Genomic DNA, 24,877 nt, shown 5'->3' on the forward strand with positions numbered 1-24,877 from the left:
ATACCTCTCAGGTGCTTGCAATTATTCCAATATGCAACTTCTGCTGAATTGTGTGTACGCAGGTATTGTTCTCCATATAAATTCACAGCTAAATCTTACCAAAGAGATAAAATGGGGAAACTGTGGAAAAAAAAGTCTTCTAGAAATGAATGCAGCAGGAACAGAGTTATTTAAAAACAGTAATAAGACTTGAGGCAAATGCTGCATTTCAGAGGATTGTACGAGGTGAGAAAATAAACCATATACAAAGAAAGATAAAAGAACACATACACACAAGAAATAGAAATGCTACATGAATAGCTAAATCCTGAAGACCCAATAAACTACAAATAAAATACAGAGGGATTTAAATGAATCTAACTATTCTCAAAAGATTCAAGATAAAGATGAAATTTTGCTAAAAAATTGGCATTATTTTTCTGTTTTAAAACAGAATTAGCTGAAGATACCTGGAAAAGACAAACTGAAATACTTGCTTGATAACAGCTCTGGAGGCTTTACCTCAAATGCGTTTTTTATAGAATTTGGTAAGGAAGGAAGGAAGGGTGAAACCACAAGACAAATGATAGATTCAAGGCATGGAAAACCCACACGCACCTACACACAGACCAGAACACAGCTATGCGTCTTTAAATCTGAGAAAGACACCTACAAGTAACAAGTTGGTCCAAAGGACAGAGGAGAAAATAGCACTGAAGAACTATCATGCATAAAAAGGTTTCTGGAGTTCAGCGACGATGACTTGCCTCCATACTTTAATATGCAGTCAAGGGGAAATACAATAAAATAATTGCAAGATTTATGTGGCACAAAATGTGAATGACCTTTGTTATGAGAAAAAAAGAACAGGCAGATGGACAATTTCCTGCCATTTACACAATGCTATGTCTCAAATCCCACAATTTCCATGAACGTTTTCAACCCAATCAGTTCCTGAACGGGACCAGTTACAGTGCAGCCTTTCCTGTGTCATTTCCAGACTGTTCAAAGAACTGGGATATGGATCAAACATTTCAGAGCTCTGAAACCGGACTGTATGAACTAGATAGATTTCTTTTTTAAAGGTTAAGTTCAATGTTTCTTTCCTCATAAAATGTCTACAGTGATTTTATACACGGCGGCTGGTTTATTCTGTGTTATCATAAAGCATCAGCAGTGCCATTTCATCAGCAGCTAGCTATTTGAAGGAAAAAGGATTATCTAATCAAATGCTGGCAGTGGGAACTCACAAGAGAGGTGAAAGAACTAATGTGACTCTGAGCTAGGACAGGCTTTCTGTAAAGCAGTATTTAGACAGACTCTGTGGGTATGAGCTCTCCTTAGGTTTATGTGTGTTAGCTGCTGACAGCATAGAGGCAATATTGGACTTAATAGATTTTATCTGTTTCAGCCGGCTTTTGTTTGGGACTCAGTACTTCTAGAGCAAAGAAGTCAAGCAGCCATAGAGAAATTGTTGATGGCACATCTCAGCAATTTAACTTCCAAACCAAGTGGAATGGGAAAAGGCCAGAAAAAAAGGCCCTTTTTTGGATAAGAAGCATGTTAAAATGGACATCTTCCTTCCTCAACAGAACAATAACATCAGAAAAGAAATCAGGGCTGTTCTTGATCCCTTGCTGTGTTATTTTGGATTAGGAGAAACAATTACTGTGATTTATATATGTCAGTCCAGAATTTTTCCTTTCTATACTACCACACTGCTGATTTAAGATCAGCTTGTGCTCCCAGAACAACTTTTGCCCTGTTTCTGTCTCTCTATGCATTTTTTCCTCTTAACATACAGTTGTTTGTACTTGTCTACATAAGAAACTTTACATTTATTCTTACTGAACTGCTATTGAATTCCAAACTGTTTTCTGTCCCCCTGCTACATATACTATGCAAAATTAATAACCTTACTTTATAATCACTCTTCAAGGCATCTGAGAAAATATTAAAATCTATCAACCTCAGGACAGATTTGAAGCAATTCTCTGCTTTAATTATGAAATGCTGATAAATCAACTATACACAGCTTTCCAAGTAATTATACGCACCCCTAATGAAATGATCATCTAGTCTTGTATTCCAAGTTCACCTTTCTGAATTTTAAATAAAAAAATGTGAGAAGTTTCGATGAATTCAATACAGAAAACATCACCAACCTCTCTCCTACCCACAAGTCCTGTTACTCTGGCAAAGTAAATTAGATTGATATGATAAACTCTTGCTAGGTCCACGCTTCCTGAAACTTTATTCTCCTGTCCTCTTTCTTATTACTAATAGTTAAATTACTTGCTACATTTTATCCCCAGGAATTAAAGTTAAAGCCACTTGTCTGTAAATCTCAGATGATGGTGTTTTTTTCTCTTTTTAGACAGAGATTTCATGCTTTTGCCTTCTGCAAAATCTTTCTTACCCTATTCTTACAGGTGATGATTAATAGTCTGGATTTTCTTCAGCCATTCCTCCAAGAAAAAAATTCATCAAGTGAAGTGCATTCAAAAATGTGTCTGTATGCTGTCCTTTTTCCACTATAGTTGGTATTTTACATTCTGTTTTACTGGTTTTAGCTCTGCTAACCATCTAAGCAGGCATGACCTTTTAAATTTAGATTTAAAGATAAACACTTTTGCCTTCTTGAAGCATTTTAATGATACGGATTCCTCTCGACGAGAAGCCAACCAAAAGCTTCCTTATCTTTCATGTTACTGTTTCTCTTACTTCTTTATGGAAAACCTTCTGAACACTATTTGGTAGACTTTCTATTAAAAATATTTTATTTCATACTTGCACTTTCTGTGTTGCCCCTGTGTTTCTTCTGTTTTCTAGCTGTACAACATGATACAACCTGCTTACATTTTGCATTCATTTTTTCTTGCTTTTCAGGTCATAAAAACATTAATTGTTCAAGCAAGTTGGCCTCACCTTACCCTTCCTATTCTTCCTTTACATTAAGATAATTTACCATTATTACTTTATGATTTCATTACGGACTTATCGGCTCCCTTTTCTGCTTAGAATTGATTTCTTATTAGTTAGACAAGAATGCTTATTCCTGCCTTTCAGGAGTCACTGTTTTCCTCTTGCCTAGCTTCCAGAAGTATGTTTTGTTTGACTGATTTTTTTGTTTGCTTTTGTCTGGGGGACTTATTCTAGAAAAATCTATCTCTAAAAGATTCAACCTTTTTGTATTTCTGGAGTTGACCACTGGTCATTCATATGAAAGAATTTAAATACAGTTTTTTTCTGAAGCATAATGAAGGGGAGTATGTTTGAATTCCACTGATAACATTTTTGCAACCACAAAACTTTTGCAAATGTTATTAGGGCAATTTATTTCTGCCATGTGTCGCCTCTTCAGCAGGAATACTCTGCATGGGTTAAATGGTTTTTAATGCAGTTTTGAATAGTTATATGTCACACTCTGAAAATAAAGACTGAACTGTTCATTCTGTGTGGACTGAAATCATGCAAGAGATCTTTTGCTAATAATTAATGTCACACCCCACTGGTACAAACACTATTTGCATGGCTTATAATAAAAACAATTCAAAAACACTAATGTGTTTCCCTGAACACTGAAAGCTTGTGATGCATTTTATGAAAACACCACTGGTGAGAACCACAGCAGCATATAAAAGCTATTATTGCATTGTACATTTATTGTACAGTTTATTTCCTCTTTGATTTATCTAACTCACCAATTACCAGTCGCTGTCACTCCTCTCATAGCAGGTGGGCTTCTAGCTCAGAGCAATGCTACTGTTTGGCAGCCACGTTTTTTCCCATCTCCAAATCCAAAACATTTTCCCAAATAAATTTAGGTAAATACTGCAGGCTCAGAAAAAGCTTCCTGTGAGCATAAAAGGATTTTAAAATATGATACCTGTAGATACTGGCAAACACAAAATTTGGTATCCAATCAGTATACATTCACAAAAAAAAAAAAATCTGGAATGACCAGGAACTCATGTAAAATATCATGGTCATGTAGCTAGGCCACTCTTTATACAATTGACACTCAGACATCATCTTTGTGTAGTTTTCACCCACTAACAGCCCCCTCACTCTGTACACACCTGCAGTCACCCCTGCTCCTTTCACACCTGTGCACTGCCAATTCCACACACACCTCATGATATCAGAGAATGCGGAGCCTTGGGGGAGACACTGAACATCACCTAGATGCAATCCCCCTGCCACTAGCTCAGGTTACTGTAACCATCCCAATTCCCTATTCATTCCTACAAAGGTGTGGCAGGTACTTTCCCATAATTCTGAATACACACAGCCAAGGCACACATACTCTCATCTCAGCTTTTATTCCTTTATGCCAGAGCCATCCAGCCAAGGATGTAATAAATTCTGAGTTTTCCTTATAGAGTATGCATTTTCATACCCTGCTTGGGATCTCTGAAGAACCCATCCCTCTTACTATCTGGTGTTCTTCATCTCAATCTACTTCCTAGGGGTCAAACAACCAACTTAATGCGTGGTACCACCTCACATAAAGCCACAGCTCCCAGCAGAGAAGGCAAGTTAATGTTCCTGTTTCCTTCCAGGCTGTTCCCACAAAATGGAGGAGCAACTTCTCCCTCTTCAAGTCAAGTAAAAGGAGTGAATATATTGGTGCTACGTCAGTGAGAGTTTTGAGCAATCAGTGAGTTCCCACCTTGTCTTCTCACACCTCACCTAAAGGCTGCCCTCACTTTCCTATTTACTCCTCCTCCATCTCCAGAGGGAACTTGTACATTTCAGTTTTATTCTCCTGGTGGTTTTTAAGTTTTCAGCTTTCTGATTTAGGTCAAATCTCACTGAAAGTCTATGCCAACAACAGGTATATCCAACTATTCACCTATTTTGTTTTTTTTCAGAATTATGTTGCTCAATTAGATTTTAACAAAAGTATCCTTACATAAAAACTAAAGAATTTCAAAAAGCATGTTTAAGAGACCTACAAGAAGTTTCCTAAATAAAAAATTAATTAAATTTAATTTGAAGAGAAAAGTAAGTAGAGAACAAAGCTTTCTTTATATATGAGAATGTTGTAGAACATGCCTCATAGCTGTTTTTTGTTTGCAGACTATATTGACTATATTAAATAAAAACACTGGCTTTAGACTAGTGGTCTGAAATTCAATATTTTTGAGTACAACAATTTCAGGTGTGCATAAGAGACTTATCAATGTCATTATTTGATTTCACATACGTGAGCATTTTCACTGGCATAAAAATGACAGACTTATATACAAAACTTATTACTGCTATTTGATATTTCTTAAGGGAAACAAGGCCCAGTTTTACCAGCTTATTTTACTGCTCATTTAATTTATTCTCAATAAGTGAGCCACCAGTACCTTTAAGCTTTTCTCTTTATCCCTTCACTTATTCCTTATAAGTGTCAGTAGAATAGATTTGCTATCATGGTAGTGATTGTCAGCCAATATAATGTCAGAGCTTTTGGAAAAAAAAAAGTGGCATGAATTATTTTATTTTTGTGAAATATTAGGATAAAATGGAGTTAACTGAGTCTTGGTTATCCACCCATGATTTTCTGCCCTTAGTCAAGGCCTCCATTCAAAGACATATTTTATTATCCTTATTGGAATTTTTACTTCTCTCTCTCATGAGATTTTATGGGCACATACTGCATTCTGGTTTTCTATTATTTCTCACTGAATTACAGTTGGTCACTGTTCTTCAAATCTATGTCCTTGCTTTTCATTCCGAATGTTATTACTGTGTAAGGGATATCTTTTATTTAATTTGGTCATTATATTTTCATTTTATTTTATTTTCATACTTTGCCCTTGACTTTGCAACATTTTCTTTACTTCCTTTTTTATAGCTTAGTGACCTTAATACAATTGTTAAAGTTGAGAATCAACTTCTATTCTAAATTCACTTTCAGAAGCTTTTAACTTTTCCCAGATATTCTCTTTCAGGCTGAGTGTTTTTTTATGCTTTGTTAGAAGGGGATTTTTGTTAGAAACTTCACAAGCATTATCTATTTGTTTTGAGTTATCCAACTTAAAAAGACAGCAGTTTTGCAGCAATCAGGACAGTTTTCAGATGCTTTTTTTTTTTACTCTGATAATTGAAAATCAGCTTTGTTTTGGCACTTCAAAATCAGCTTTGATTGTGGAATAGTGGCTTTGCCATCTCTTTGAAATGGTTTTGAAATAATTAAGTTTTGCATGTGACATCATTATTAAATAGCTTACTGAAATGCTAGTGGTGAGGGAATTGATCTCAGAATAACTCTGTTCTACTTAATTTTATTTTAAAAAGGTATTAATTTTTTGTATGAGAACTACATTTAGCTATACTTTAAATATTTTTAATACCAGTTTCATCCCACTCTTTATGGAGCATAGCCCAGAGAGATGCATTACAGTATCCAGTCAATCTGGATCCTCTATATTACATAGAAGTAATGCAACAATGTAATTGCAACAAAGTAATGCAATGAAAAATGAATATTTCTCTTGTACTGTTGAAATGACAAGGAGTAGCTTTGCTTCATTCCACCAACAAACTATTGTAACGGTAATGTGTTTGAAAAAGCTTTTCCTGAAAGATCCAGTGAGGAGCCCTGCATAACTGTAAACCCAAGAGGAGCACTGGGAAGCTTTGCACAGTATCTTGTTTGTCATCGCAAAAGAAATATGCTTCAGGAAAATGTCAGTGCACAATACCATCCCTATGGTATGCTTGTACTCTTCATTTTCTGCTGTTCCTTTTTTTATCACAAAGACTTTCATAGTCCTGGTAAGCTGCCATTTTATGCCCTCCATATGAAAAATGGTGCTGTAGTCATACAAAAATGAACCAACAGTGTGGCTGACCAACAGAGATTTTATACATTTGCAGAGTCAAAGTAAAGTTGAGAAAGACACTCTTTGGGCATTTCTTTGATCAGCTAACAAAGAAATACAAAAACTTGCAAACATTTTTAATCGGGAGTAGTCCTTTTAGTAAAAAAAATTGTCATTATTTGTAAGGTCCAAACTGACACAAACTACCATTTTTCACATTTGTGCTTACACCAAATAGACTTAACTCCCAAATCTCTATTACACTTTTTACTCTGACATCCAACAACATGAAGACTACAAGTGCCACAAAAGCAGTAGAAAGACATGGTTTTTCAGCATCTGCGTGAACTGCTTACGATATGAATTTTGTGATTTACTTCTGAGTTGGGCTACATGCTAGAATTATACCAGCCACATAATGAGGAAAATTCTTCTTTAGCATTCAGAACTCTGAATTTTTATCCTGGCTAAGCTGAAAATGCCAATCAATAGATTCATTTTAATCTAAGTCTTATTGTTCTGGTCCTAGCTTTTTACTCCATCATTTTGCATTGATTAAGCACCTCCTGCTTTTTTACAATAATGTAATAATACAATCCTAAGTGCCTCAGGAGGTCTTCATATGAAACTTCATATAAAAGGCAATAAATAGGCTTATTTGATTCATATTTATTTTCCTTTTCATTTATAAGTGATTTCCTGCATTCAGCCCATATTTCTCTTTCCTGTTCAAATACAGAAATCTTTTAGAAAATTGCTCAAATAAGCCTCTTGCACAATTAGAATCCTGCTCTTGGTGCTGCCATTCTCAAGCAGCATATCCTGTCCTGATTGCATTATTGTTCCCTCTCCAGTGATTCAGTGATAGATCTGTTTATTCATACCAGATCTTCCACTAACACCTAGTTTTGATAATTTACAAATTCATTTGCACTTGTCTTGCTGATTATGAAACTGCAGTCAGGATATATAAGCAAGAAAGCTCAGGCATCTCTTGTGGTTTGAGACAGGCTACTATAACCAGAACTTTGTCATCCGCTAGCTGAAGAAAATACAGGTTGATTTAAAATGACTACAATTTTCTATCATGTGCAAAGTGTTTCTTTCCATCAAATGAGGGAGAATAATCTTATCCTGTATGTCAGTGAAGTATGAAGACAGAATACAGAGCTCTGTTTTTTGTACATGCAGAATTAATCGGCAAATCCCATTAACAGTTTATTTTTCCTTCTTTCTTATTTTTGCACTCCACGTCTTTTCTGATGGGCCTCATGATAATACCTTGTCCCCTGACTGTCACACATAGTTCTAGGCACTTCACTGAAGAGGAGAGGAGTAGTAAGAAAAAAGTAGTTGCAAGTTCTCTCCAGTCATAAACTTCCATTATACTTAAGACTAGATAGAATTATGAGTTCATCTAATATAATCTCCTGAGCATCATAAGCCATTAAACATCACCCAGATCCTGCTACATGGAGCCCAATTACTTTAATTAGACAAGAGCACTTCAGTCGTCAAGAGACTAAACTGTGCTGTGCCACAGGCATAGTCCAAAATAGACAAAGATGTCATCAAAGCCTGTGGCTCTTCAAATAACAAAGAATTTCTAGGTGAGAAATGCCCCTGAAATTCTTGCAGCTGATATTTAGCTTGTCCACCAACTCTGGCACAGAATATCAAGTCTCTGACAATAAGCCCTGAGAGTAAATTTTGACTTTCCTTCAAATTCAGTGATCAATTTATCCTGACCTGAGCATGACAACATGATTCACTCAATGGGTTCCTAAAAGCAGGAATCTCTCCAGAGAAGGTACTTTTCTTTGGAAGTATTTTTTCACATCTATGAGCTAAAATCAGTTTAGAGCAAGCTATGGATATTAAATTACGTACAGTTTTGCATTGGATCTACTGTAAAATGCTCTTCTCTTTCCACAGGTGAAGAAAATGGAAGCCCGGGCATCTTTGGCTCTGGAATCTAAGTACTGAACAAGTGACAAAGTTGAGTATCTCTAATTTGTATCCCAAATCCCACTTTGGTATCCCTAATATGAAAATCCCTAGCACCATTTCAGGGGATTGTTTGATCTAACAGTTTACAAGGACTAAGAGTTAGCTGATAAATCCTAAAATCAACTGCTGATGTGATTTTTAAACCCACCTGCTATTTATCTCACCCCTCAATTTAAAATGGGTCTCAAATGATTGCAACTTTAGCTCATTCCTATTTCAGACAAATTGGTTGAATTGGGAGCATTTATCCTCTGCAAAACAATTGTTACAAATCCCAGTCTGAGCTGGTTTACATTCACAGACATCAGTTTTATCCTCTCTAGTTCCTGGGTCTGTGTGTCCAGTTTTGACTTATCTTTACAAGTAAGAATTTGATTTTATCCTAGTTTTCTCTAATACAATTTCCCTGACGCAAATACAGTGTTATTCTTACTGTGATATCTCTATATTACAAAGAACATAATCTTCCAGCTTCTTTTGGGTAGCTACCCCTTTTCTCTGCTTCCTTGATCCTGTCATAGAACACATATGACAGATTGTAAATTATTTTAAATTTTACCAGGTAGGCCACAAAACAATAAGTCCAGCAAAAAACAACTGAAGACACTGCACTTTCAATTTGCAATGTGCAAGTACAAAGCCATCTTCCAGATGTCTGCATGATGCACAAGTCAGGTAAAAGCTATAACCTATATAAATCAAGGGATACAGAATTTTATCATATGATATGAGTCATCCCATAATATTCTGGACATCTAGCAGATGAAACTAATAAAATTTCAGTTTTAGCTCACATGGAATGGAAGACACTCGCATATTTTCTAACTGTATTTTTCTAGCTAGTATTTCATGATTTGAGATGTAAAGGAAAATGCAGTTATTCTTTTACTATTAAACCAAGTGCAAGCAATTGATTTGTTTTCTGTACAAAAAATATTTATTTTCTTTTGCTAGTCCTGTGAATTAATGTGATCCATATTATTAAAAATGGAAACATTCTCTAGATTGCTTTATCCACTCAGTGCTAATAGCTGAGTTTCATATCAGATCAATGAATTGCCCTGTGCTGTAAGACATGGGCAATGGAAATAATGCACCTTGGCAGCAATACATAGCTGGTTAATTGCACAATGCAATTCTGGGATAAACACTTCATTAAAACATTAACATTCTACATCTTAAAAGGTGCCATGCTTTTACAGTTATTTTTAACCAATGTAAAACAGTACCAAACCCCCTTCCCTCCCCGCCAAATCCAAAAAGAATTCTGGTCAGCTTGTCATATTTTAGCAATTGAACAACGTGCTCAGCTACTGAAGCATAATGTGTCAACAAGATGGAATTCCACTTTCTAAAGGCTAGAGTGCCCACTCAATAGAAGAAAGCAATACATGATTACTGCTTAGAGCTTGTGGCACAGGGCTAGCAACTCAACATTTAGCAATAATGGAAAATGTCTGTCTCATTTTCATTCCCATTGAAAACACTCCCTATGCAATATTATGAAACACTCCTGCTGTGAGTTGGTTTCTTAATTGCAGCAATATCTTCAGCTATTGCCTTTTCCATGGTCAGACCTTTCTGGTGAATTCTCTTAAAAGCAAAAATTTAACGACATACGGAACAAGGACAGATACCTGAAATGTAATAACAAGGAGTAACCCTTCAGTTTTGTGACGGCTACTAGATAGCAGCAATCTCCTATTTCCATTTTACTGTTTTGCAAATGACATAGGGGTCTCAAGGTCTTTTGTTTTCTGCATTATTCCTCTGTTTTTTAAAACTGTGGAGCCTCTATTTTCTGCTTCAACTTCCATTTCCGTCTTAAAACTAAGGGAAAAATCCAGATCACTGTACAAACAGCCCTTTTCCACCCATGACCTTTTATTCATCTGATTATAAAATTGAAAAGATTTTTTCAATGCAAGTACCTTCAAAGGTTGTCTTGAATTACCACTACTCATCTTGAGTATCTTTATATCTCAAATTATTTTAAAAGTTGCCTATTTTCTCTTTATATACATTGAACATTCTCCTGGTCCTACCAACAGAGAAACAAAGTACAAGTCCTGAACCACACATTTATACCTACATCTTTGTTTGAAAATAAAGTCTTTGAGGTTAGCCAGACTTTTAAACATTTTGATCAGATATAAATGGAATAACATGATAAAACCAGACTCAAGAGGGAGAGGAATTTGAGAAAATCCATGTTGATCATGACAATGCATTGCATTAAAACTGAACTTCGCAATAAAAGATTTTTTAACTTCCAGATGTGGAAACTGTTTTTTACTTCAAAAACTCTTGTGCACTTTCACATATATGAAACAGTATTTGCAAGCTGGTTCAAATTCCAGAGGAAGTATAGGTGCATTCACATAGCACTTCAACTGGCATATAAAAACCTAAATTAACTCTACTCCAGAAGTTTAGAAGGACATACACAACTAACAAAATCATTATTTGAATTATCAGAAGTGGATAAGAACTCACTCATTTCTTGGAATTTTTATAATTCAGATTTGTCTCCTCAAAACAAAAGACTTTCCCCAATTGTTTGGGGTTTGCCTACATGTGAATCACTGGGTTTTACAAAGACATTACTGAAGATGAAACGCGTCTGCTAGGACACGCATGAGTGCACGATGATGAATCACAAAAAACCCCCAACTTTGCAAACAACAGGAATATGTATTGCACTTCTCATGTAACTATTTTAGTGTCCTCTATTCTATTAAGCTTACTGAAAAGGCAGACAATTATTAATCCTACAAATATGGTGCAATTGCTTTTGACATGTGCTTCCTTAGCCATGGAAGAAGAATGCAAGAAGAAATCAATGAGAAAAAATTGCTGGGTAGAGTGAAATTGCCTTAGGGATTTTGTTTTATGTAATACAACAGCCTAAGAATTCTATTTATAAGGAAGACATGGTATTTATATTTATTGATTTTTTTCAGGGGCCTCTTATAGTTTGCAGCCTTAAAATTTCACCTGTCCTATATGGGAACACATCTCTTGATGTTCTTCAATGCACTATGTTTATGGAACAGTAAAAGAGATTAAATAACCCCAAATTTTGTGCTCCCTTTGCAAAACTATAAAATTTAATTTATCTTTGCACATTTAATACACTCCATTTGAGTACCCCCTTGCAGATTGGAGTTTCACATTAAGGGATCTCAAAGAAGAACAATAAAATATCAATTAACACAGCTTATTTCTAAGATCTTTAAAATTGTCACCCAGACCTTAGTATAGTTTAGAGTGGTGTCAGGACCTCAATGGACCTTCAAGAGTCCAGTCTCCCAGCCAGGGATTATCAAACAACAGCCAATCTGTGGAAATACATTCTTCTTCATGCTTATATATGCTGTGCTAGGAATGAATAATCTCATGGGAAAAAGACCAGCAGAGGCTCTGTCTCCACTATCCTGTATCTCCCTTCTCACTCCATTCCAAGGGATAGGTCAACTGATATTGCATGCTGCAAAACATTTACTATTGATGCTGCACAACAGCATTGTGGAGCAAAATCTGGGATACAGTTATGCATCAGTCAGTTATCCCACTGAAAGATATTGACAAGGAATGCTTTACAAGGCAACTGAGCTGTACGTGTAGAAAGCAAGGCACACTTCTTAAGAAACAAGTCGTATTGTCCCTTCCAAAGATCCATTCTAACCTGTTTTTAACTCCAAGCTTCTTTAACTTGTAGTAAATAGTATGCCAGTATAATGTAAAACAAGACAAAAATGTTTTATTCATAAAGCTTTTGTAGGTCTTGTTTACCACAGCTTTTCCTCTGCCTAGGCCAGCTGGTACAATATCTACCATCCACTATGTTTTGTTGCTGTTTTCTAGTATTAAATACGTCAGGATTTTATAGCTCAGCAATAGAAGTTAGTAACATAAGTCTGATGCATAGTAATGGAGGTAGACTAGTTTATAATGTTAATATCTTAGTAAATCAATTAATAAGTTTATGGTGAATAATAAAAAATATGAAAGATTAGACATCAATAGAGTCAGTCAGTGGTACCACAATATGGCTTTAGGTGAGGACTATCCATAATCATTAAAAGGATATCTGCATGTTTCTATTCAGTCAAAATAAACCTTTTGTCTTGTTTATTTTTTTTTTCTCTGAAAGTCTGAATAGATAGCAGTGCCTGACTGCAGAGGGTACATATGGGGATGCTTATATTTAAACCTCTTTCCTCATCTTTTTGGTACAGTTCTGTGTAGGCATTTGCCAGACTGTTTCTAGGCCCTGCATGTTTCTGTTTCCAAATTTCCTGAGACAAAGCAAAATCCATCTTTTAACTTTACCAAAGGCCCTTTTGGCAAATTATATGCACTCTCCTGGAGATTCACATTAACCTTTGATATCTTTTTGCAGTTCCTCTGCAAAAGAGCTTCTAGTTTCTCATTCCATGTAACAAGTAAGAAACTGAGGAATCAAAAATGTTGCATGCTAGCCTGGCTCAGTCACCTGTTTATATCTCATTATTCCTTCAGTTCTGGTCATAGTCCTTATATGTTTGGGACTGCCTCACAAGGTTATCTCTCTGAATATTGGAATATTTATTTTGCTTCATTCCCTGGTGGCTACCTTATTCTCTTTTTGGTTCCTTTACTTTTCTAAAATGGCTGCTGAAACCCCTTCTCACTCACTGTCTTGACTTTCTCTTGACCACCTGCCTTTCCTCTCTCCCCAGGGTAATTTCATCAGCAAATTAAAATCCTCAGCTACTTGACAGTTGTTAGCTACCCTAACATGCCAGTACAGATCTGAACTACCAATTTGTTCTGTTCAATAGGCAGCTATTTCTCTGCAAGGGCTTTTGTGTGAATAACAGACCAGTGATGCTGAATACAACTGCTGTTGTTATCAATATGAAATTTCACCAAAGACAGAGGTTCAAACACCCCAAAAGAGATTCTACATAACCAAAGTACAACCTAAAGACTGATGTAGACAATTCAAAAAGAATCTCCAGATTCACACTGCTTTCTTTATTTCTTTGCTCACTAGCTTCAGCAAGGAATGTATTTCTAATCTAAGCTGTATAGGTTAAATAGTGCAAGACATCTTTTGCAGTCCTTTTTTGGATGGGTAATAGGGACATTCTCATCTTGGGGCCTTCTTTGAGCTTGTAAATCACATGCATACTCATGGGGCAATACTGAGCGCTAAAATGGATCTTCCTGGATTCCATAAAAATTAATGGAAGGCCTTCATACTGAAAAAGGTCAGGTTTTGACTGGGAGAAACCACATCACAGTTTAAGAATAGAAAACACTGAACATGACTGCACAAAATAGAGTAAAAATAAATAGCTCTTCTGTCTTGGTGTCCTTGCAGGTGGATCTTTACCTTCAGCCAACTTTATTACCAGCATTTGACTTCAGTGCTAGGACTCTCACCACAGGAGTGTGTGACAGATGCTCCTTGAGGTTACCATTTTTTAGGGTGAAAAGAAAGATCCAAAGGCATATATTTTCATTCTGTTCCATTATGGATTCTGAAGAAGGACCTTAATGTTACCAAAATTTGGCTTCTAGACCAGCCTCCTGCTTCTCATTTCAGCCTAAGTGAATTGTACTCTGTAATGTTCAAGACATCACATAATTCAAAACAAAGGGTGAGCTTACACTCAAGGCTGCAGATCTGATCACTACCAAGCACAGCACAAAGTCCTTAGAAGGAAACAGAGCAGTTTGCTAAACCAGGCAATATATCAATCCTTTACGCTACGTACACTTTATTTACACAGCATTTGCAGATTCAGAATGATGATGAATGAAGCTGCAAAATACAGTGTGATTTTCACCACTTCCAGGCAGAGACCTGAATAAAAATGATATGTGATTTTATCCTTTTTAATCAATCCCTAATAGTTAATCCAGAGGCATTCCTTTTTGTTTATGCAGTGATGTTTCTTATTACTTTCCCAGATTCTGCTTTATTTTATAGCCCCATGTCTGCTCAGGGAATTTGGGCAGCACTCTGTTTCACATGCACCATTGCATGGACAGATAGGAAGTCTTACCAAGGTCGACAGATGCTAACCTACTCAAAGAAGACAAGTTACTGCGACTTCCTAGTTCACCAAACTATTATTCTTCCACGGTATCAGGTTGGGCAGTATCAAAACTGCAATAAAAAGTGCATTTTCCACAAGAAAAACAGCAGAAAGAGTACCCTAGTATTTTACAAATATAGATATTTTATCTTCTCTCATAGTGTTTGTGGAATTCTGCTGTAATGCCAACCATGGAAAGACTCACATAGTGCAAACACCAGTTAGTCACTTGGACTGAACATTTAATAGGTTCTTTTATATATAGATTTATCTCTATGTACATCTATTTCCCCCAAAGCTTGATTCTTGTCAAGTACGTGCTTTTTCTACTGCAAAAATGTCGATGGCCCATATGATGTGATTTCTTAGCAAAAGTATTTTCAAGTTTCATCTGATTTTGCTTTCCACAAATCCACCACTAATTGTTCATTCCCCTTGCTTAAAACAAACATAAGTAAACAAATATATTTCTATATTTCTTCTCATCCTATATTTTAACGTGCACAAGAAATATTGCTATGATGTCACAAACAGGCAATTCTATCTCTCCTTTTTCTGTAAAAAAAATTAATATGATAATGAATGGTTTGCTTAAGATCCTGTTCATTTCTGCTGAGTTCTAGGAAAAGAAAGTCAGAGTGCATTTGGATTTTCATTTGCACAGTTCAATTTCTTACTGTAACTATTCAACAACGTCTTAAACCAAATAAAGCAAAGAATTATGGAATGGACACATTCTCCACGATGAAGTCATCATTCCTAAGCCATTGTGCTATATTTAAATTGTTTGGCGAGCTGCATTATCCCACCCTGGTGGGAAGGGCAATTCAGAGCCAATGAAAGATAAAAAAGCCAACCATATTTTCACGCTTTGTCTTAGCATTCGTTGTGCAGCATCAATTATTTCCCACACCACTAGGAGGAAAATACACGTTCTTACCCCACAGCCTATTCCATTGCCTGGCTCACACAGGATTCTCCTCAGGCCTGGCTCGGGAAGCAGCCCTGCCCCACAGCCGGGGGTGGGACACAGCACTCCCCCCATCTGCAGCACGCACTCCTCGGCCCCGTAGCGCTGGTACCGGTTGTACTGCAACACAACACAACACAACACAACACACTGGTTGTAAATGCTGGCAGCACGCAAAGAAAACACCCAAATCTTTGAGTTTGTCTCTATCCCACGTAATCCAGCCAATTGTCCTAATGTCTCACATGCTAAGTTCAGGTTATTTGTCAAAAGTCTAAAACCTTGCAGTGTTATTAAATGGGGTGTCACTCTGCTCCAACTCGCATCCTGCACATCGTTTCCTGGCTCGCAGCCATTTACACCACCAGAAGACTGTGTGGGATATTCAAATCAAGAAAACAGGAGGCAGTTTCTGTAAGTAACATCAAATGCACTTACATTACTATAAAAAATTATTGTAAACATAATAAAAATAGTCCAATGGAGAAATTATAAATGCTGTATACAGATTGAAGAGAACACACACACAAAACAAAACCCTTTAGGGATCTATAGCTAGAAGTAGTGTAATGTTTTAGACCTTAAGGGTTGTAAAAATTTTCCTAGACAACTGCATTTTAAAAGCAAGCTGATCATTAAACTGATCAGCACAATAACTCTCTTATATACATTCATTTCAATACTAGGTGTATTTTTTCCTGTGTCACCCATGAAATTTTCTTTAGTTTTTTCGATTTTCATTTAATTCCATCCTGATAGCCTAAAAGGCCATGGAAATGCCTTAATTTTAATGATGGGGGACACTGACACACAGCAATATTAAGTAACATGCTCAGTGTATTCTCATTGACAAAAATGCCTGCTCTAAAATGACTGATGTCACTGCAATAACTTTCCCATGTCTAATTTAACCTGCTTTCACCCAGAGATAGCTGAGCTAGTACAAATCATGCTGTGCACATGTAAATCACATCCACTCTAGGGTTCTGTGTTGGTGCAGTTCCACACCGGTGGCTGTATAACCACTGTGAACCAGGCTTCAGATTCACCTATAAATCTGCTCTACTGTGGAGGGAAATAAATGAAAGCATTTGGTCCTAACAACCCCAAAGAAAACAGGCAAATCCAAAAGGCCAAAGGGGAAGGGAGTAGGTATGAATTTTCTCTGTGAGTAGACTTTATGGTGTGCTAAAAAAACAAAACAGAACTTTATGTTACAGCACTCACAACAATATTTAGTGCTTCATAAGATTTTATCCCATAATGGCTCATGAAAATCCTATTCCCTTTTTTGGGAGGATAGCAAACAAAAAATTCTTTCTCCAATCCACACCCCTCTCCAAAGAAATCTTTTGAGGAAAATGGAAGCTTTAGGACCAACACCTCATACACACAGCATACAAAAAAGAATTTTAAATTACAAAGAAGGCTCTACATATTTTGGGTACATTTCAGAAGATTCCTCCGTGAATGCTGTCACAACATGTCTTGTTAAACTGCTTCTTAAAATAATACTAGAGTTCTTAAAAGACTACAACATGTAGACACAAATGTTTCCATCACAGAAAAAAATCAACCCAAACTTAAATTATCCAACTTTGTTAATTAATGAAAACTGCAAATAACCTCTGAAAAGAAAAGCAAAATCTAAAAGGACAATAAGACTTCAAAATATCTTTCAGTGTGTTGAACGACAGCCAGAAATTCTTAAGAAGACTTAAGAATCTTTATTTGGAAAATAATAGTATTTTGAGAAATGTGCAAGACATGTCTGCAGTCTCCTTGAATGCGGGGGCTCAAGAAGTCAACGGATGTTTTCCTGTGTTATTATTACGCTTGAACCCAGACTAATGCCATAAATATTTAATGTTGGACGCTCTCAATTTTCAGAAAAGTTTGTGATCCTTCCACTATATATGTGTTGAGTGCTCTGAGTCATTTGGCTGGCCTTTATAGAAATATCAGTAACCATAGCTCCAAAACTTTCTAGCAGCCTAATTTTCCTTCAGGGCACAGACTGGACCTGAAGGTGAGGATGGTGATTGTCTTACCCTATTAAGAGGGAACTTTGTGCTGCATGTGGGATTGTTAACAGCTTCTCATTAAGAAGGCAAACACCAGTGACTCTGTAGCTGAGGTTCTGTCAGCATTTACATTAAAAATTCTCAGATGGAAAAAAAGAATATACTTTCCAGCCATTAACTTAGCCTAAAAGGGCATGAAGAAATTCCTCTCATTTCCCATTTTTTTTTTCTTTTAAAAAAACTTTATCTTGTTAGGGAAAGATACAGAATGTAAATGTCCAGCTTACCTACTGGCAAGGTGGACAGCAACATTGTTTTCTGTCCAACAAATGAAACATTTTATACTGGTTCAGCACAGGACTCATTCAAAATCAGTATGGCACCCTCCCCAGTGATTTTCATTCCATAACAGCCAAAAAAAATGATTCAGAAAAGATCCTGCGAAGTTCATTTGCATATCTTGATATCTAGTTACCAGCCTGTTTTCTACCTTCAAAGTCCAGATACATTAATGTAATTTTCCAATTTCTTTTTCCTTGTGTCCTGCTCAATTATAGCCCATCAACCAACTGAAACACAAAGTAGCAAAACATATACATGTTTGTTGCCATAGCAAAATCTACACAACATACGTGCATTTATATTCTTTATTCAGTGATGTGAAACAAAATTATTCACTTTACATAAAAGGTGTGTTTATAAAAAACCTGTACAGGACCAGAACTATTATAATGAATTATTAATTAACTATTTGCATATAGCAACAGACCATACCTATTAAAGACATTTTTTCCTATACACCACATATCATACCAGACTCATGTAACCTACCAAAGCAATCTATTAATCAAGTCAGTTTTCAGGAGCCCTTAAATGTCTTTGGAGCCCATGATGTGTTTTGATTATATATCTGGACGAGATACTTAAGGATATTACAGCACACAACATCCACTGGTTTACTTCACCTCTTAACTGGAGACCTAATGCAGAATTTATTTAGTTTGAATTTCCACAGTCATGATGCCTATAGTTGCACGGGTTGTGAAGACTTCTTTTATAATTAACAGGAGAGATGGGATGAAATTCATCTTTACTCCTTAGATTTGTACATCTGCATAAGAACTGAGACCTCAAGTGCCCTGTTTTTTTAAAAATGAGAGATCAGAAAACTTTCTAATTCTGATCCTAACTCACCTGCCCAAAGCTATTTTTAAAACCAAGGATTAGGTATCTAAATAGCTTAGACTGTGAACCACCTCGCAGAATTTTAGCTCATCTAAAATTAAACATCTAGCCTAAACAAGGCTCCAAGTGAATGAGCATCTCATCTAAAATTAAACATCTAGCCTAAACAAGTGAATGAGCACCTCCTTGAGAAATAAGGTGCTCAAGAAGGGCATTTATCCTGACTTAGATATGATGTCTAAGATAGGTAAGATCAATCATCCTATGGAAGTGCTATGGTGGAAGCTGAGAAAACTAACTCAGGCTAGATATCTAACATGTAAAGAGCTGTCATTGAAAGATTAATCTAGCTTTCCTGTCCATTCAAAGTATTTCACAGAATCTATTACTCAATTTTTATCAGTGTACCTCCTATTTAGAGATGCACTCATCATGTGTGAAGTTGCTCTGCATGCTACAAGGAAGAAAGTATCTCCAATTATTTTTAGGAAAAACCTCTCACAAAGTATAATATATGGGAAATTTGATGGAACTGGCATTCGTGGCACCTGATTTCATTCCTGGCAGCAGCACAGCCATCCTGTGGCTTTCATGTAAGTCATTTAATCTAAGCTTCTCATCAGTTGCCCGTTTGTAAAGAGGAAGAATGATACTTGCTGATTTCAATGTACTGTTAAGAGGCAAAATCCATTAATAGTCATGAGGAAGTCAAATGCTATGGTAATGAGTGGCATAAAATTACACAGAAATCACCAGCCATCTACTGCTGCTAGAAAGCAGCTTCCAGACAAAGCATGTCAGGCATTTATGTGCTACTGCAATAAGGTCCTCAGAAATACAGGTTGGTAAATTGTTGCTGGATTCCTCCAGAACTGTATATTTCAATGCCTATTTGGAAAAACCCCCAAAGCTTCATAAATAGAATTTACTCTAGAAAATTGGTGCTAAGACAGCTAAAGGTATATGAATAATGTAGTTGGAAAGCATTCTGTTTGTCCTCTGAAGACGACATCCCTTTGTGAACCTTCCCCTCAAATTGTGAATTGTCCCAGTCAGCTTTTCAAGGAATAAAATTTGGAGCAGAAAAAGCTCTACTTATAGCTCTACTTATGGTATTCTGACCATAGAATGAAGTTCTTTTGTGTAACCTTTGTTAGTAAACACTTGTCAGGGCCCTTAGATTATAAATCACAGTATGACACAGACATGGAGGCTGGATAACTGTAACCATTTATTCCTTGCTCTCTGCTTTCCAGGTTGGGATGGTTTCCCTTGAATCTTAGAATGATACTAGGTTTTCAAGCAGTGGAAATTCAATCATTTGATGTTGTAAATCAAGGGTAATATAAATGAAATCTTTGGGTTGACACAGGAATAACAGGTTAATTATAGACTGCAGTATTTTCAGTTACATTGAGATTCAGATACCAAAACAAAACAGAAATGCACCTGAATGCACAAAACTCCTGCAAAACACACCTCATGAACACAGTGATTCCTGGCTGTGTCAATTAATTTAAAAATTATGATTTAATATCACAGAATCATAGAATGGTTGGGTTGGAAGGAATCTTAAGGGTCATTTATTCCAATCTCCCTGCTACATCATGAATGCCCTGAGCTGTTTTAATTTTGCTTTTACACTTTGGATATTGTTTTCTTCATTTTCCTTCTCCCTCCCTCATCTAAAAGCATCTCCTCAGTAGCAGCCTTGCAGACAACTTTGGACAAAAATATAGCAGTAGATGTAAAGCCCAAATCTCTGAAATGTAATTCAATTACTTTTTTCTTTAACTGCATGTAAGAGTCTCAGAGGAAAGCAAATCTACTTTCTGGAGTCAGATTGTTTTTACTGCTCCTATAAATCAAATAACCATCTGTGTGTTTCAAAATTAGATTGTGAAGGCTATTAGTCCATAGTGTAGACTAAGCACTTTATTTATATATATTATGCGTGTACAAAAACTCCAAGAATTAGTCCCATAATGTAATTAGGCAACTTACAGTATGAAACCAGTGGTACTCATTGGACTAGTAAAAATACTTACAAATGTGTCACCTAAAATACAGATTAAAAAGTGATGGACTGACATGGCTCTCCATGGAGTACCCCTAATTTATTTTTTCCTGAGTTTTTGGGCCTCTCTGCTGGCCCCTGATCGAATTGAAAGAGCAAGTTCAGAGGATCAGCTCCTTGTTACCACAGGAGCACCCAAGGAGACAAGAAATACAAGCACCTCTAGAGTCACGGAAAACTGGGTACAAACAGTTGTTTGAAGAAAATATTTAGGTAAGAAACCTCTAACTGGATCAGTGCACTACAATTTACATACAAAATTAAACTGGAGTAGAGATGGGGAGAAAAAAAATAAAGACTGCAGTTAGTGGAATGATATGAAAGCAAGCACAATATGATTCAATGAAGAAGGAGGAATGAGCACAGTGCAGGGGTTAGCACTGTATTTACAAACTGCTGGAAGTTTGTGATCTTCCAGCAGGTATTTGGGGGATCAGTGTGAATAGACTGGATGCCAGAGATAAACATTCAGTTTCTTCTGACCCTTGTGGAGCTCAAATGCAAACTCCTCTTCCTGCTAAAGGAACAGCCACCAAGGCTGTAACTGATGCAAGGAAATCTGTTCAGCTGCTGCTGTTGCAAACTGTGGAACTGCATTTCAGTAGAGCAATAGAGACTGGCTCCCAATTCTCAGGTCACAAGAGTGAGCACAGACATATTCCCTGAAAGCAGATCAAAGCTATCCATGGGATGGAAGAAGTCCTAACTTCCACATGTACCTGAGATCCTGAACACTGGGGTTCAAATCTTCTCTCTGAATTAAATAAAAGCTGTCTGGAAGAGAAATTTGAGTTCTGTATAAAATGACACCTTTTTTTTTTTTTTTGACAGAAAAAAATCCTTTAAATTTGTTTTGACTAAGTACCTTCTATTTTCCTCCTCTTCATTCTTTATGTCAGCTGTTGAACCAAAAATAAATGACTTTCACTTGCCTACTGTACAGTAAGTTCAAAAAGTGTAAGAATGTAGAGATATTCACCTTATGACAAGAACTTAAAGGCTTTTTCATGAATTCCAATTACCTCTGAGTTAGGGAAGAAGTTGGTTAGGAGACATTCCAGGCAGGTATAACATAGGAAGGAAAGAGAGGCATATCACTAGACATATGAAGTTGCAAGATTATAATGTTTGCTGTGAAGTTCCAGTTATTAAAAAAAAGGTGGTGTAAAGAGGATCAAGAGTTAAATGCAGTAGCTCAGTCTTAGAGAGAAAGTGATGAGACTGTGGTGGTGACAAATCCAAAAGGTGAGCCAAATGAGATGGAGAGAAAAGAGATATTAGATGGAAAAATGGCAGAAACTGAGAGATGTGTGTAGGTATCACTTACTTGGAATAGCAGCTGAAGCCATGGCATTGGGTGGGAAGCAGCAGAGGTGTAAGAACTACACTTGTAAAGATAAAGGTTTTGGAATGCTAACAAACCATCTTTGGCTTAGTAATTATGAATGGGAGAAATCATCCAGTAAAAATTTATTTTGTTCTTTAACTGATTAGAATTACTGAGATGTAGCTTATATTACTTGCAAGTGTAGTTATCAAAAAATCTTAACCCAGAAATACTTCAGAAGCATTTTGTTGATCATATTTGACGCTTTCCTGTACTAAATTCAGCTGATTAATCAGAATTGTCATATGGCATTACTTTTGCCTGCATGGGTAAATATATATCAATTACTTTAAGACTGACTTTACATGAATATTCAGTAGCATGCATTTGAAAAAAAAAATTCCTCTGGCAAGTATTGCAATTAAAAAAAAATCAACCTTGTCACACCCACACATTGTACATAAAATCCTTCCAGACCTCAACTAATGTTAAAAGATCTCTAACCATGCTGTGTTCATTTCAAACTTGATTTCTGTATCTCCTAAAGTTACAGTTCACTGTGAAAACTAGCACAAGCCCACATCATCTTTGAGGAGCACGGGGACATGCATCTGCAGATTTTCAAAAGAGGGTATTCTAGGGTATTCCTTTGCATAAGTTTTCCCTAATTGACAAGGAAATGTGGGGAAAAATACCCCAGCCCCCCAAAAACCAAACCATAATCCTACAAAAAACCCCAACCAAACAAACAAACCCCTCCCCCCGAAATGATCCCCGTTCAGGCTTGCTCAGATTCCAGGGATATAAACACTCAAAACAGTTCTAAAAAAAAAGTGAGCAGTGATATGAGTTTCAGTAGCAGCTGATAGGAGAGATCTGTTAAAATTGATCGTTCCCCTGTCAAAATATCAAGGAACTGGCCAATACATCCTGCAAAGTTGTCAGAGCAGATGATGTAACAGAGAAGCACAGCTATACATTACTGAGCAGCTTCCCTTCCTGCCCCTAGAAGTCATCTGCTTCGTCTGTGCTGTGACCTGTTGGGGGCACTCAGGTATAGCAGCAGAGTGCTTGCTTGCCTGTTATTTGTTTTCCCTTCCAGCCTTCAGATGTAGCTGCTATTTTATTCATGAATCACAATATTCCATTTAAACAATTAAACAAGGGTTTTTTTTATCACTTTGGGGACAAGAGGGAAGTTTCTCATAGAGTCATTAGGGAGACTCCATAACAGTTCACTGCAAGTCATCTTGCTATGCTGGGATATTGTGGTGTTTATGCTTGGAGTGTTTTCTCTGCTGTTTCTGGCATTGGCTTGTGGAATTACCTGCCTTCCACTGTATTTGAAGAGAGCCCATATTTGGTGCATTTTTAGCATATAGTTGTAAGCAGCTTGTACTATCACCACTTGTAGAAACATTTACTTGCAGAGACAGCCAGCCTGACAGGGCAAATGGCTACTGCAGGAGACTTTCTTACATTGCGCTATTTTTCAACAGCTCCCCACTTACAAAATCTTTCAACCTGATCCTGGCTATATCTCAAATACTGAAGAAAGGGAGGAGTTAGTCAGGAGATTGAGCTGCACCCCTTAAGCTAGGGGAAATAGATGGATTATGAAAAGTGAGAGCAAATTGCAAGAGAAAGCTCAGCAGAGCTTTGGGCAATTAGAAGCTTCAGGCTTCACCTGGGACTCGTGTGCAGGAGACTTTTTTAGTCTTTTGCAGACCTTAGTGGACCAGGAGAGTCTGTGACAAGGGGGTTCAAAAGAAACCAGACAAAGCTGATTCTGGAGACTCTTCCTGGATCAGACTCTCTGGTACCATCTCAAAGAGTCAAGTACCAAGTGGGACAGCAATCTGTAGCTACATTTGTGTTGCATTTTCAGCAAATTACTCTGGAAGCTGGTTTTACGTGGTAGGTTAGGTATCCACAATGCATATCATGTACCAGGGAAGCTTGTACTCCTCTGTTTCAGCATGCAGACTACGACTGCATCTTTCCATAAAGTCCAAAGCTGATTCCCTCTTTAAAAACTATCTTATTGCCAGTGGCTAAACCTTAAAAGATAGACTTTCCACCTAGAATAGATTTCCCATAATGTATGTTCCTAATAGAAGACATGGAAATTTTACATGTCCAGCAGACTACCAAGAACAAGAGCCTTATTATTATACAATTCCTTTAAGAAAATATTAATCATCAACTCTTCACACTTCTATTTCTCAGCATTAGTTTTTCATTTATGCTTACATTTATATAAAGATATTTCAGATAGTCAGGCAGACACATGTTTTCAAGAGGTTTGATCCTGAAAGCCACTCAAAACCTTTCTTTCCTAATGACATCAACAAATGTTAAATTGGTATTTACATTTATAGGAGCATTTATA

At 36.7% G+C, this 24,877-nt stretch overlaps 1 protein-coding gene across 1 annotated transcript in view; it reads right to left on the reverse strand.

Moving 5' to 3' along the window:
- Positions 1–24,877, reverse strand: part of PRKN (parkin RBR E3 ubiquitin protein ligase) — a 679,301-nt gene that overhangs the window by 93,966 nt on the left and 560,458 nt on the right. The window contains 1 exon segment of the mRNA XM_058020484.1: positions 15,843–15,992. Coding sequence (XP_057876467.1) covers positions 15,843–15,992 — 150 coding nt within the window.

Source organism: Melospiza georgiana, chromosome 3 (genome assembly GCF_028018845.1).
Source record: "Melospiza georgiana isolate bMelGeo1 chromosome 3, bMelGeo1.pri, whole genome shotgun sequence".
Lineage (NCBI taxonomy): Eukaryota > Metazoa > Chordata > Aves > Passeriformes > Passerellidae > Melospiza > Melospiza georgiana.